The sequence below is a fragment of the Trachemys scripta genome, chromosome 8, assembly GCF_013100865.1.
Source record: "Trachemys scripta elegans isolate TJP31775 chromosome 8, CAS_Tse_1.0, whole genome shotgun sequence".
NCBI lineage: Eukaryota > Metazoa > Chordata > Testudines > Emydidae > Trachemys > Trachemys scripta.
Window position 1 is genome coordinate 37,126,332 of NC_048305.1, and position 13,565 is coordinate 37,139,896.

The following is a 13,565-nucleotide window of genomic DNA, read 5'->3' on the forward strand; positions in this document are numbered from 1 at the left end:
ATGGAGAATTTTCCGCGTCTTTTCCAAGTTTGTCATTCGTGGAAATATATCCAGCTTTCAAAAATAGCTCCAAAATGTTCTCTGAGGGCATTTAGAAGGATACGATCTATTTATTCTGTAACATTTTAACACTTTTCTTTAATCCAGTGCTGTGGCGGAGACTGTTCTTTACTAGCTGTCATGACAGCGGTTCGACCTCTAGGTGGCGCTGTCCACCAGTAAGGTATCCAAGTGTAATAGACGATCTTTTCCATCCACATGATCACATATAGCAAAGCCAGCTGCAATATAAAAGAGCTGGCAGTGGCTGGCTCAGCAGCAGATAACCCGGTGATGATTTCAGGGAGCATAAGGAAGAGCATATGCTCTTTTCCCACATTTTAGAAAACTATTTTGTGGGTTTTTTCTTTTTGTTTTTTGTTTTACTATTTTACCACTTTGCTCTGCTGTGGTAACTTCAGCTCTTTGCTGAGATATTGGATTATGTTACTGTTGAAACCGTCTGCAGGGAGCTGAGCCAGGGAAGGAAGAATGCGGGTCCATTTAATGGTGTTCTGCCTTATTTCCTACACCGTGAATGGGCAAATAGAGTATTCCATCTCCGAAGAAACTGAACGTGGTGTGTCTGTTGGGAATATAGCAAAGGATTTAGAAATAGATGCAACTACACTTTCACTCCGGAAATTTCGCATGCTCACCAGTTCAAGTAAGCAATATTTTAATTTGGATGTAAGCACCGGGGCTTTGTCAGTTAATGAGCCCATAGACAGAGAGCAGGTTTGTGAATTAAAAGCTACCTGTTTTCTGAATTACGAACTTGTGCTAGAAAACCCTCTAGAGCTTTATAAAATGGAATTTAAAATACAGGACATAAATGACAACTCCCCCAGGTTCCCTTTAAATGAATATCACTTAAATGTAGCCGAGTTTTTATCTCCTGGGGCTCGATTTACACTGCCAAATGCCCAAGACTTTGATGAAGGCACCAACAGTGTCCAGACCTATGCTCTGAGCCCTAACGAACATTTCCGACTGGAAATGCAAACACGCGGGGATGGGAGTAAGTACCCCGAACTGGTGTTGGAGAAGCCCTTAGACAGGGAGCTGCAATCCACCCACAGACTTGTAATTACAGCCAAAGATGGTGGGAATCCCGAGAGGTCCGGTGACGCCCAAGTCATTGTGACTGTTCTTGATACCAATGATAACGCTCCAGCGTTTGAACATTCGCTCTACAGGGCAAGTATCTTGGAAAACTCCCCCAACGGCACGTTGGTAACCAAAGTACATGCCACTGACTTAGACGAAGGTCAAAATGGAGAGATCAGATACTCCTTTAGCAATAGCACTTCTGCTGATCTACAGAGACTATTCCTAATCCACCCCCAGACCGGGGAGGTAAAAGTGAATGGCATTCTAGATGTTCAGAGACCTGTTCTAGAGATGTTCATTGAGGCAAGGGATAAAGGTGCGTTTGGAATGTCCAGTACAGCTAAATTGCTGGTGGAGGTCACTGATGTAAATAATAATGCCCCAGAGGTTACAGTCAGGTCTCTTTCCAGTCCCATCCCCGAAGACGCTGTGCCCGGCACTGTGATAGCTCTTTTGAGTGTTCTGGATAAAGACCCTGGAGAGAACGGGAAGGTAACTTGCCAGATCCCTGCTAACATTCCCTTCCAGCTAAAACCCTCTTTCGACAATTACTATAGTTTGATCACTGATGGACTTCTGGACCGAGAATTGGTCAGTGAATATAACATCACCATCACCGCCACAGACCTTGGTTCCCCGCCAATCGTCACCCAAAAGACAGTATTGGTGCAAATCTCCGACGTGAACGATAACCCTCCCAAGTTCGCCAGACAGTCCTGTGACATCTCTGTGACGGAGAACAATCATCCTGGAGCATCTTTGTTCCGGGTGTCAGCATCTGACCCCGACATTAGTGGGAATGGCCAGGTCTCTTATGCGCTCAGGGACATCGACATTGCAGGCAGCTCCTTGACCAGTTTTTTATCCGTTAACTCAGAGAATGGAAACATCTATGCAAAAAGCACCTTTGACTATGAACAACTCAGGAGTTTTCATTTTCAAGTGATAGCCAAGGACAACGGATCCCCGGCCCTGAGTGCGGCCTTAACTGTGAATATATTCATCGCGGATCAGAACGACAATGCTCCGGTCATCCTATACCCTGGGGCCAGGAACAGCTCGGTCGCGGTGGAAATAGTCCCTAGGTTAGCCGATGCCGGTTACCTCGTGACTAAAGTGGTGGCGGATGATGCGGACAGCGGGCAGAACGCGTGGCTTTCCTACCATCTGCAGCAATCTTCCGACTCCAGCCTATTCAAGGTTTTGCCCAATACAGGAGAACTCAGGACTACTCGCTCCATGAGGTCCACGGATTCCATCAAACACAAAGTGGTCATTCTAGTGAAGGACAATGGGGAGCCATCCCTCTCCTCCACGGTAGCCCTAGGCATCCTGCTGGCTGACTCCCTTCCCCAGGCCCTCCCTGACTTCAGTGACGGGATGGAGGGACAAGAGCAGCTCACTAGCCTGAACCTTTACTTGATCATCTCGCTCGCTTCCATTTCCTTTGTGTTCCTTGGCTTTGTACTCTTTCTTCTTCTCACAAGGTTTTTCCATTGCAGAACGAACCCCTCCCGCAGCGGCTGCTGTTCAGGGTGCTGCCCAGTGGATGAGCATGACAAGTATCGCTTCAACGTGCGAATGCTCCCAAGATCTCATTTAACACCTGACATGGTGGAGGTCTCAGGAGTGGGCAAACTGACCCAGACCTATTTGTACAGAGCTTCTTTGGGTGTTGGTCCTAGCAATAACAATTTACTGCTGAATGGAGACGCTGGAAATCTTTCCAGTGGCGCAGGATTACAAGTGCCCACGGCCTGTGTTCAAGTCCGGAAGGTGAAGAGCGATCACTTTAATGCTATTCTAGTGGTAAGTAGTTTTTGTTTAAATTATCCCCATTTAACCTAAAGGTACGTGGACTGTTTGGTTTTAAATTTACTTACCCAGCGGTTCCAGTGCTAATCCTGTAAAAAAGCGAAGTTTAGGGAAATGATTTAATCACAGGATAGCAGATGCCATTATGTTAACACTAGCAAAATGAAATCGCCTAATATAATTCTAATCAGGATCTCCTAATTCTGTTTTAAACCGAAGAACTATACGAGAAAAAAATACCTTCGAATGTAGCATGGACACAGTATGCCATATAAAGTCAGATGGTGCTCAGGCTGAGGGAACTATGTACTCTATATACAAGTTCACCAAACAACAATTAGATGGAAAGAGGTTGTGAAATAAGTGAAAAGTAAATTGACTTATGAGTTCAACTATCTAATATCTAGAGCATGAGAACAAAAAAAAATCCAAAAAAGAGAGATGCCACCTGAACTTTCTAGATTCTAAAATTTTCCACTTATTGAGAGTTTCCCTTTAGGGAGGGAAATGGTGAGAGAGAAAATAATGTCATATGAAAAGGTGATACTAATGCGACTTTTCCAAGGTACCTAAAGGAATTAGTTGCCCAGCTCCTTCAGGCTCCACCCTCAAAGCTTTAAATTTGCAGTTCAATTATATCTTCTACAAATAATATGAGGATTTTGTGAAACTCAAAATAATTTCTGGTCCTGTCACAATACAAGTGACCTCCCTCTGAGGAGGAATCATTTTGTTAGATTGCAGCACAGGACTGTGAGTCAAGAAAGTAGAATGGTGTCACTAGGATGTCACTGACTTGCTCAGTGACCTTTGGCCAGTTTCTTACGCTTCAGTTTCCCAATCAGCAAAATAATGATGATACCTTTTTGCGAGATGTCTTATGAGTTTTAATTAATGCTCCTGCATAACTTTGAGAGGCTCTGAGGATGGTAAAAGTTCTAAATGTTTATCTATAATCAAAACTAACCTGCAGTTTGCAATTATGCATCACAAAAGCACTAACTTTAGTCTGAGCTACATGCATTTATCTGCTTTTCATTAATTTGATTGGGTTGATACACAAAATATTGGGCTATGTTCAGTATACTGTACCAGCAATCACTAGAAAGGAATGGTATCTTCAGTTAGACTTTATGGCTTATGGCTAAGAATTTTAAAAGTGACAAAATGTCCAATCTGAGACAACTTAAAAGAGCCTTATTAGTTTGATTACCCAATTTCTGAAAATCAGCTATGTTTAAGGTGTTTCCAGTTGGACACCCAAAGACAGAGGTGACAAAATGACTAGTCATTTGTAGGAACATAGAAGTTACCGTATTGGAACACTCCTGAGACCTATCTACTCCACTGTCCTGTCTCTGATAGTGGCATGTACCAGATGCTTTTGATGAAGGTGTAAGTGCCTCACAGTAGACAGCTATGGAATAATCTTCCCCCCACATAAGGGTCTCACCCTGGTCTCTAAGGGTACGTCTACACAGCAACCCTGTCCCCGTGGCAGCGAGCCTGGGTCAACTGACTTGGCAGCGAGCCTGGGTCAACTGACTTGGGCTTGTACTGTGAGGCTAAAAATAGCAGTGTAGACATTCCTGCTGGGGCTGGAGCTCTGGTTCCGAAATCCTTGGAGAAGGAGGAACTCAGACTCCAGGCTTCAGCCTCAGCCCCAAAATCTGCATTGTTATATTTAGTCCTGCAGACTGAGCCCCTCCACCACAGTCAATTGATCTGTGCTCAGAGACTCACTGCCACTTTTTTTCTGTGTAGGCAAACACTAATAGTTACAGATTGGTGATAGCCCTGAAGTATGTTTAATATCATTTCCAAAATCGTTGTTGTCATTAAGTTTGATAACATAGAATATTTCTGTTACCCATATAACATTTCAGTCCCTTTTTGAATTTTGCTAAATTCCTGGCCTCAATGACTTCCTTTGACAATGAGTTCCTTAGTCTAATTACTTTTTCACACAGTATGTATTTCCTTTTATGAGTTTTGAATTTGCACCTTTTAATTGAGTTGAATATATCCTTGTTCTTGTGTTATGACACAAGGAGAACAGAGCCACCATATCTACCTTCTAGTTCATTCCATTTTAATATTCTTATATCATGTCTTTTATTCATCTAAGGTAAACAATTCCATTCTTTTCCATCACTCTTCATATAGAAGATTTTTCCATGTCCCTAATCATTCTTATTGCCTTTCTCTGAACCCCTCTAATTATTCATTACAATTGTGGCCTGCATAACTATAACAGCTACAGGTTTAAATGTTTGTCATTGTTTGGTTTACTCACAATTACCCCACTAGTTTTATTATCAAAGTGGTAGCAGATTTAAAGTCCTCTTACTGATTACTATGCTGATGAATGGTCACTCATTTCAGAGATCTACCACCAAGCAATGAAGGAATACAATCAATGAATTTTACAAAACCCAGAATTTTCAAAAGCTTTTGGTAAGAACTTGTGTGGTCCAAGAAAATAGCAATTAGGAGCATCAAGAGGATATTTTGGATACTCTGCATTTGGGGAGCTTGGACTGGAAACATCACTGACAATTCAGTTTTAGGATTTGTGGCTTACAATTAGTTTAAGGGAGAATTATCAAAAGTTTTCTGGAACTTCCCTAACCCACAGGGTTGCTGCAAGAACAACCTCATGTTTTAAAGTCACTTGCTTCAATAGAAAATGGTACATAAGTGTAAAGGAGTGATAATACTACAAATAATTGTACTCGGGTGACTGATTGACACAGTTAACTTCCATGTTCCCATTGAGCTAGAATCTCATTATTATTTTATAGGGTTCATTATTTCAGTATAGCACTGAATAGTAAGAAACCACAAATTAACCATTGAGCTTTCCACCACAGATCATGAAAAGGTCATCAGTCTTCCTTATTAGATTTCAACCTCTCATGTGCATTTTTAAACTAGAATCTTGAAATGTGATACACTCATTCTTATGGGCCCCCAAGCAGAGGCAAAACAAATCCCAGATTTGTCCTTTGACTATTTTCTTAGCTAAAATCCACTAAACAGAAATGGTGGTAAGACCAAATATAACCCAGTGAAAGGCCAAAGGTTATATCTGGGATGAGTAGAGCAAAGTTGAGCAAATGAACCAAAGGCACCAACAAAAATAGCAGTGTCAACTCTTAAAAATGGAGTGCTGTCAGTTAGTTATTATTGTTGATTTTATTGTTGCTGAAAATGAGGATTAGTCTACCTAAGAATTAACTATGCATATAGCATAAGTTATGTGTTTTTACAGTATTGAAGTCCATTCAAATTATGCTAACTCTAAAAGTAATTGGAATATACACAATAATTTGCTTGCTTTATGTATTCAAAGAGATTTAGAATAAAATTAGGCCTTACCAAGATAAAGACATACTAGACTATAAATTTTCCTGTGATCTGTTATGGTATATAAGACCTTGGGCTTCAAGATTTGCAGTAATTCTAGAAAACTGATCCACACTCAGAACTCCTATTGATTTAGGTGTGATTTATGTGCATAGGAAAATCACAGGATCATCTTATTAGTAAAGAACAACTCTGTTCTTATCTTTTTGTATTGGAATTAAAGTTAAATGTTTAAATTCTACCTTTAGATGCATTCACACTGACTTTTTGGTGGTTACAAATATGTACCTAGGGGCAGAATTTGACACTGTGTTTCTGAATAGGATTGTATTATTACTCTTGATTACTATATACATACCTACCATAAAACATTAAATATAAAGGCACTGGTAGAAACTCAATAATTAAGGTTGTACAAATATTTTTATTTAAAGCAGGACTTAATCCATCTTTTAAATACCTTTTCTTCATATAGTTATTAGAATTGCCACTTACCAAAATATGTCTAAATATTTAGATATACCGGAAGATAATTAAATGGGATACATGTCTAGAAATTATATTTAGGGAAATATATATGATTTAGTTTGGCTTCTTTGTTAGTACTTTTTTACTGTTGAGTTATATGAAAGTCTTGGATGTTCTTTACACATACAGACATGTAAGATTGTTCTGTGTTTTTACATAGGATATTTAGGCTACATCTAAAATTAGAACTGCATAAAGCCTAGCAGTAGGGTATACCTTAACTATATGTCTTTCAAGATATTGCTGCATTTTGTGCAATGGGGCATGCATGCATGACAGTGAAGTGAAAAAAGTATAACACTCTACTTTTAAACTGTGCCATGCTACAGACAGAAGCTTCAGCGGGATTAGTCACATAAGTAAGGACTGTTTACCTGAGCAAAAGTTTCAAGGATCAGGATCTAACCAGGGTATGCCATACCCATTTTTAAAAAAAACGATTGGGCTGGTGAAAGGCTTGTATGGTGTGTGCACATACAGAGTGTAGTGACCCTTTAATGTTGTTACAGCTGCTATTTAGGTTACATCTAAAAATAGAACTACATAAACCTAGCAACAGAGAATTTTTTAACTGTCATGCAAGACTTAGAGATGGCAACATTTTATGCAATGTGGCATTTGTGCCAGTGAAGTGAGAAAGTTGAAATACACTTGCATTTTGACTGTGCCATGTCCCAAACTCTTGCTTCAATAAAATTACTCACAGAAGAAAGGGTTATTCATATGAATAAAGGCTTCCTGGATGAGACTTGTACAATGGTATGCCACAGCAATAGTTGTTTAGGCATCCCAGGACTGCATTAGCGCTTTTGGCTATTGCGTTGAACTGGGAACTCATGTTCAGCTGATTATCCACCATGACCCCAAATCTTTTTCAGAGTCACTGCTTCCCAGGATAAAGTCCCCCATTCTGTAAGTATGGCCCACATTCTTTGTTCTTAGAAGTATACATTTACATTTAGCCATATTAATTAAAAAAAATAATTAATGGAGATATCCCATCTCCTAGAACTGGAAGGGACCTTGAAAGGTCATTGAGTCCAGCTCCCTGCCTTCACTAGCAGGACCAAGTACTGATTTTGCCCCAGATCCCCAAGTGGCTCTTTCAAGGATTGAACTCACAACCCTGGGTTTAGCAGGCCAATGCTCAAACCACTGAGCTATTCCTCCCCCCTTTTAACTTTTAAAAGTTAAAACACATATTATTTGCGTGAGCCCAGCTTACCAAGAGATCTAGATGGCTCTGAATCAGTGATCTGTCCTCTTCATTATTTATCACTCCCCCAGTTTTTGTGTCATATGCAAAATTTGTCAGTGATGATTTTATGTTTTCTTCTAGGTCATTAATAAAAATTAAAAATACTGTAGTACCAAGAACCAGTCCCTGCGGGACCCCACTAGAAATATTTACACCCATTCAATGATGATTCCCCGTTTACAATTACATTTTGAGACATATCAGGTAGCCAGCTTTTAATGCATTTAATGTGTGCCACGTTAATTTTATAACTAAAATGTTATGCAGTACCAAGGAAAATGCCTTATGGAAGTCTAAGTATATCAACACTGTTACCCTTATCAACCAAACTTGTAATCTTATTCAACAATGATATCAAGTTAGTTTGACAGTACCATTTTCCATAAACCCATGTTGACTGGCATTAATTATATTACCCTTAATTCTTTATTAATCGAATCCTGTATCAGCTGCTCCATTATTTTGCCTGGGATTGATGTGAGATTGACAGGCCTGTATTTACTGGGGTCATTCTGTTTGCCCTTTTAAAAATAATGGCTCACCATTAGCTTTCTTCTAGTTTTTGGGAACTTCCCTGATGTTCCAAGACTTATTGAAAATCAACATTAACAGTACAGTGAGCTCCTCAGCTAGGTCTTTAAAAACCCTTTGTACAAGTTATCCAGACTTGCTGGTTTAAAAGTGTCTAACTTTAGTAGCCACTGTTTAACATCCTCCTTAGATATGAGTGGAATGAAAAGAGAGTTATATTATGATATGACTACTTCTTTTGTTTTCCCCAAATATAGAACAGAAATATGTGTTGAACAATTTTGTCTTTTCTGCATTATTAATGATAATTCTACCATTTCCATTTAGAAATGGCCCACTACCATTGTTAGGATTGTTTTTGTTCCTAATTCACTGAAAAAACACCTTATTGTTCTTAACTCTGTTGGCCATAGATTTCTCCTTGTGTCCCTTTGCTTCCCTTATTAATTTTCTATAATTTCTGATTTATATTCATTACTATCAACTTTCCCTTTCTTCCATTTGTCTTATATCTGCCTTCACTTATCTGCTAAACCAGGTAATTTTTTAACCAATATGGCCTTCTCCTTTCATTGTGGTGTAACTATAGCACTCTCATGGCCAAGATGGAGTCCGCTTTTCAGGTGGCTCTGGCCAAGAAAAAGTGTGTGCAGGAACACAGCCGGGAAACTCCCCTCTACCCCAAGGGCACCTGTCCCCCACCCAGATTAAACACACACACACTGGAATAATACAAGGAATACAGGAAAGGGAAATATTTATTTACAGAGGGATTAATGGAGATAACAACAGGGGAAAAGGTAGGGAGAGCAGTAAAACAGGCTTAAATCCAACACAAGGGACCAGTGGTACCACGATATGAAAGGGCAGATGCCGAGCAATGCATCTACACTCAGAATTCAGGAATCCTGGGCAGATTTCCAGTCCAGCAGTGACTGGGTACTCCTAGTTATCTTTGGCACCAGTAAACTTGCCCCAGAAAACACCTCTGGTGCCCTCTTCTGCCACTCTCTGCAAACCCACACAGAGTTACAACCCTCCCACTTAGCTAGCTACAGCCTCCCTCCTTATTCCCAATGAAAAGTCACAAGCCCCAGTACTCACAGCCCCATACAGCTCTGGGTGGCAGAGCTCTGGATACTAGGTCTGGCTCCAATTTGTCTTTCTCAGGTGATTCCTCCCTGGAACAGTGCTTCTTCTGGCTCTTGTCTTGGGGCATCCCCGGGCAGCTGCCCCATCCTTTCCAGGCTTTGGGCTGGTTCTTGGATGCTTCGCTATGTGAGGGCCTGCTCGCTGTTTGGGGAACCAAATTTCCTGGTGCCCTGCGCAGCTGCATGCTGCTCCAGCCCCTGCTCTGGCTCTTCCACAGGGCCGCTGCTCTGCCCCGCCCCTTCCCCACCCCCACCCCGCCCAAGCCCCACCCCTGTTCCCCTGAGGACTCCAAAAGCGGTCAGGCCTGCACTCACCAGTAAGTAGAGTGACCTGGCCCCAGCCTGCTCCGCTCCCCTGGCTCCCAGCCATGCCACCGGCGAGTGCTGAGGGGGCAGTTCCCCCTTCCCCCCAAGCCTGGGAGCCAGGGGAGCAGAGCAGGCTGGGCCTGGGTCACTCCACTTCCCTCAGGAAGTGGCCAGCCCCCCTCTCCCATGGAGGCCTGGGGCCAGCCCACCTTGCATTCCCCCCCACAGAGGCCTGGGGCCCCACACAGACCCCCCCTCCCATGGAGGGGCTGCGTAGGGCACCAAAATAGCTAGGGACGGCCCTGTCTCCACACCCCTGGAACAACCAGCATTTCCTCTGCCTCAAGTCAAGGTTTTAAAGGGGCCATGATCTCTGTTCCCCGAGGGGGTGACAAAGGGATTGTGGCTTTTTGGGTGTCTAGTAAAGTGGGTTCAGAGTCCCTGTCCATAGAAATGTCTAATTCCTTTTTGAATACTACTAAGCTTTTAGCCACAGTGATATTTTGTGTCAGTGAGTTCAAAAAATTAATTAAGCATCATATAAAAATTCCTTTTATCCATTTAAAATTTGCTGTCTTTCAGTTTCATTGAATATCCCCTTGTTCATATATTATAAGAGAGACTAAATAAGATGACTTGATTTATCTTCTTATTTCTATTCATTACTTTATATACCTCTATCATGTCCCCTCATGGGGGTTGGGGGAGGGTGGAAGCTCCCTGTGAATGAGGGGGATGGAGGGATAGGATGGGGAGTGAGAAGAGGTACTGAGACTCGGGGGGTGGGGGGGAGGGAGAAGCAGTTAGAGGCTAGGAAGGGGTTTGGGGCTCCTACCTGCTGCTGGCCTCATTCTAACCCCTCTGGATCCTGCTTCCTGGCCTAAGCCTAGGCACCATGGAGGCCACTTCAGTCTTTCTGAGTTCTGCTTTTTCCTCCACCCCATCCCCCATCCCTGGGCATGCACAAGTTTATGTGGGTTGGAACCTCAGCAATATTTCCATTGTGGGGGCACTAGCCTCCCTTGTCTCCCATCCTCCCAGTTCCGTAACCCCTGTGGCCTCTCTTATATATGGAAGATCCTCAGCTGGTAGAAATGATCACAATTTGAGTGACTTCAGTGGAGCTATGACATCCGTAGCTCTGCCCCCTTATCTCTAATCCAGTGATAGTCAGGCTGAGGCTTGTGAGCCAAGAAGTGGGTCTTTAATATGTCTCCTGTGGCTCTTTGCAGCACATGATATTAAAATACTGTGTGATTTAATTATTAACCAATCAGAATGCTTTTACTATGTTATTAACCAATTGTAGTTTATAAAATAATAATACTAGGTCAGTCATTTTGCTGTGAGAATTTTAATTAATTAATTTATATATATATATATAAATAAACCTAAATATTTCCCTTGTCTTACTGTTTAAATACGAATCTATAATACTATAGTAAATGAAACAATAAATTCACACTACTGTGGCTCTGTGGCTCTTTTGGGTAATGTTGATCACTAATTTGGCTCCTGAACCACTGAAGTCTGAGTACAGTATCACTGCCCTAAACTAAACAGTCTATACTTTTCATTGTCACCTGAGCACAGAAGTCTTTTCAAGCCTCTAATCGTGTTCATCACCCAACTTGGGACTCCTTGCATTTCCACTACGTCTTTGTTGAGATGAGGTGACCAAAAATGAACACAGCATTCCAGGTGAAGATGTACCATCAATTTATATAATGGAAGTGTGAAAATAAAATAATGTGTGATCAGTAAATATGGGGTACGTAGATTCAATATAGTAAGGAATAGGGTCAGAGAACAGAGCAGTACAAAGATATTGGATTTCAGGGAAGGGTCTGATGAGAAGAAATATTAAAATCTACTAGGATTGAAAAAGGCTGAAACATAGGAAAAGGCACTGAGTTTGATTCTTTTCTCATAACACTAGTTTAATATCAGTGGAACTGACTTCTGGTGATTTACTCCTGATTCACAGTGGTGTAAAGGCCCAGTGAGTGACAGGGACATACACTAAAATACCTCTGCAAAATAAGAATGGAATGAACACGAAATGACCAGTGTGGTTCTTTGAAGAACTGCTCAAGGTCTGCAGGAATCAATACAACATCAACAAAACCTAGAGCTAGAAATGGAAAAGGGGGAAGCAGGCAAACAGGACTAAAAAGAGTTAGTTGAGATTTTCAAGGAAAAGAAAAGGGCAGCACAACAGCAGAATGATTTAATACTAGCAGATGGCTTAGGACGAATAAGAATGGATGGTATACATATATCAAAGGGAAAATAAATACTACAGAGAAAGAAGGTCCATTAAGAAATGAAGAGCAGGTTCTTATCCTCCAAACTTTAAATAGTTTGTCACACTGGCAGATCCTTGTCCCTTGAATTCTTTTTTCTCCCGAGGAATTATTGTCTATTTTATTCTACCATCTCTTTTAGCAATCTCCAGGCTTGTTCCCCTCTGATGGATTTTAACATTTCCTGTATTTGCACCTTGTTCAGTAGTTTTCTTATGCCTTCCAGAAATCTTATACTCTTATACTACTCTTTCTGTGGACTCAAGTTTTTCTGTTCAAGAACCTTGTGGTCATTGGTACCAAGCTTTCCTGTTATTTTCGTAATTATAGTGAGTTCCTTCCTATTGGTAAAAAGCAGAGCAAGGTGGCTTCTCTTCTGGCTGGATCCTATACCTTTTGGATCATAAATCTGTCTTCTATCTAATCTAGGAACCTCTTAGTTGTTGAATGTTGGGCTGTAGTTTTGATCTCCTTCCTATAAAGAATCAGGGATGGCCACAGCTGGATATGGCAGATTGGACAGGGTGGGCCAGGAACATAATCAGGCACAGTATAGTTAAGGTTGTGAGACCATTTCCAGTATAGGTCTGCTTTTGACTTATCCTGTCTAACTTTCTGGAAAAAAGCTTTTTTCTCATTGTCATTGTTAATCAAGAGAATAATGTCTGGAAAAGTTTGAGGTTAATCAGACAAACTTTTTTTGAATTATGGGATTTAGAAAATTCATGGCTTTTCATTTTTGAAAAATGACTGTTTTTTATTTGTGGCTAAACATGGCTTAAAATGACTGGGTTTACAAACCTCAAATTTGTTTTTGTACATTGTTCTTTAATACAAATTAGTACATTGGGTCTGTATTAGTAAGGTTGGACTGAAAAATATGGCTTTATTTGACACAAAACTTCTGAATCACTGGGAGTTCCATGAAGGAAATGTTTTCTATTGTTAAAGCCAATATTAATTCCCATCTGATTTTCACACAAAAGTTCCCTTTTGCCTAAAATTTTACATATGTGGACTTCTGCCAGAGAAGAATTTGTTCTTCCAAGTTCAGGGGTTCATCCATTTATGAGCTATACAGTTTCAAGAAAAGGACTCATATTTCACTTTGGAAAAATCTTCTAACACTTTTTTTTGCCACTGAATTTC

At 40.9% G+C, this 13,565-nt stretch overlaps 1 protein-coding gene across 5 annotated transcripts in view; it reads left to right on the forward strand.

Annotated features, from left to right (window-relative positions):
• Positions 1-13,565, forward strand: part of LOC117881581 (protocadherin alpha-C2-like) — a 287,284-nt gene that overhangs the window by 134,212 nt on the left and 139,507 nt on the right. Inside the window, exon 1 of one of the 5 annotated variants that reach the window (XM_034778993.1) lies at positions 268-2,961. The exons of the other annotated variants lie outside the window; for them this stretch is intronic. Within the exon in view, the coding sequence (XP_034634884.1) occupies positions 532-2,961 (2,430 nt within the window). The 5' untranslated portion in view covers positions 268-531. Of the gene's footprint in view, positions 1-267; positions 2,962-13,565 lie in introns of those variants that run through there. 5 annotated transcript variants of the gene reach the window in all.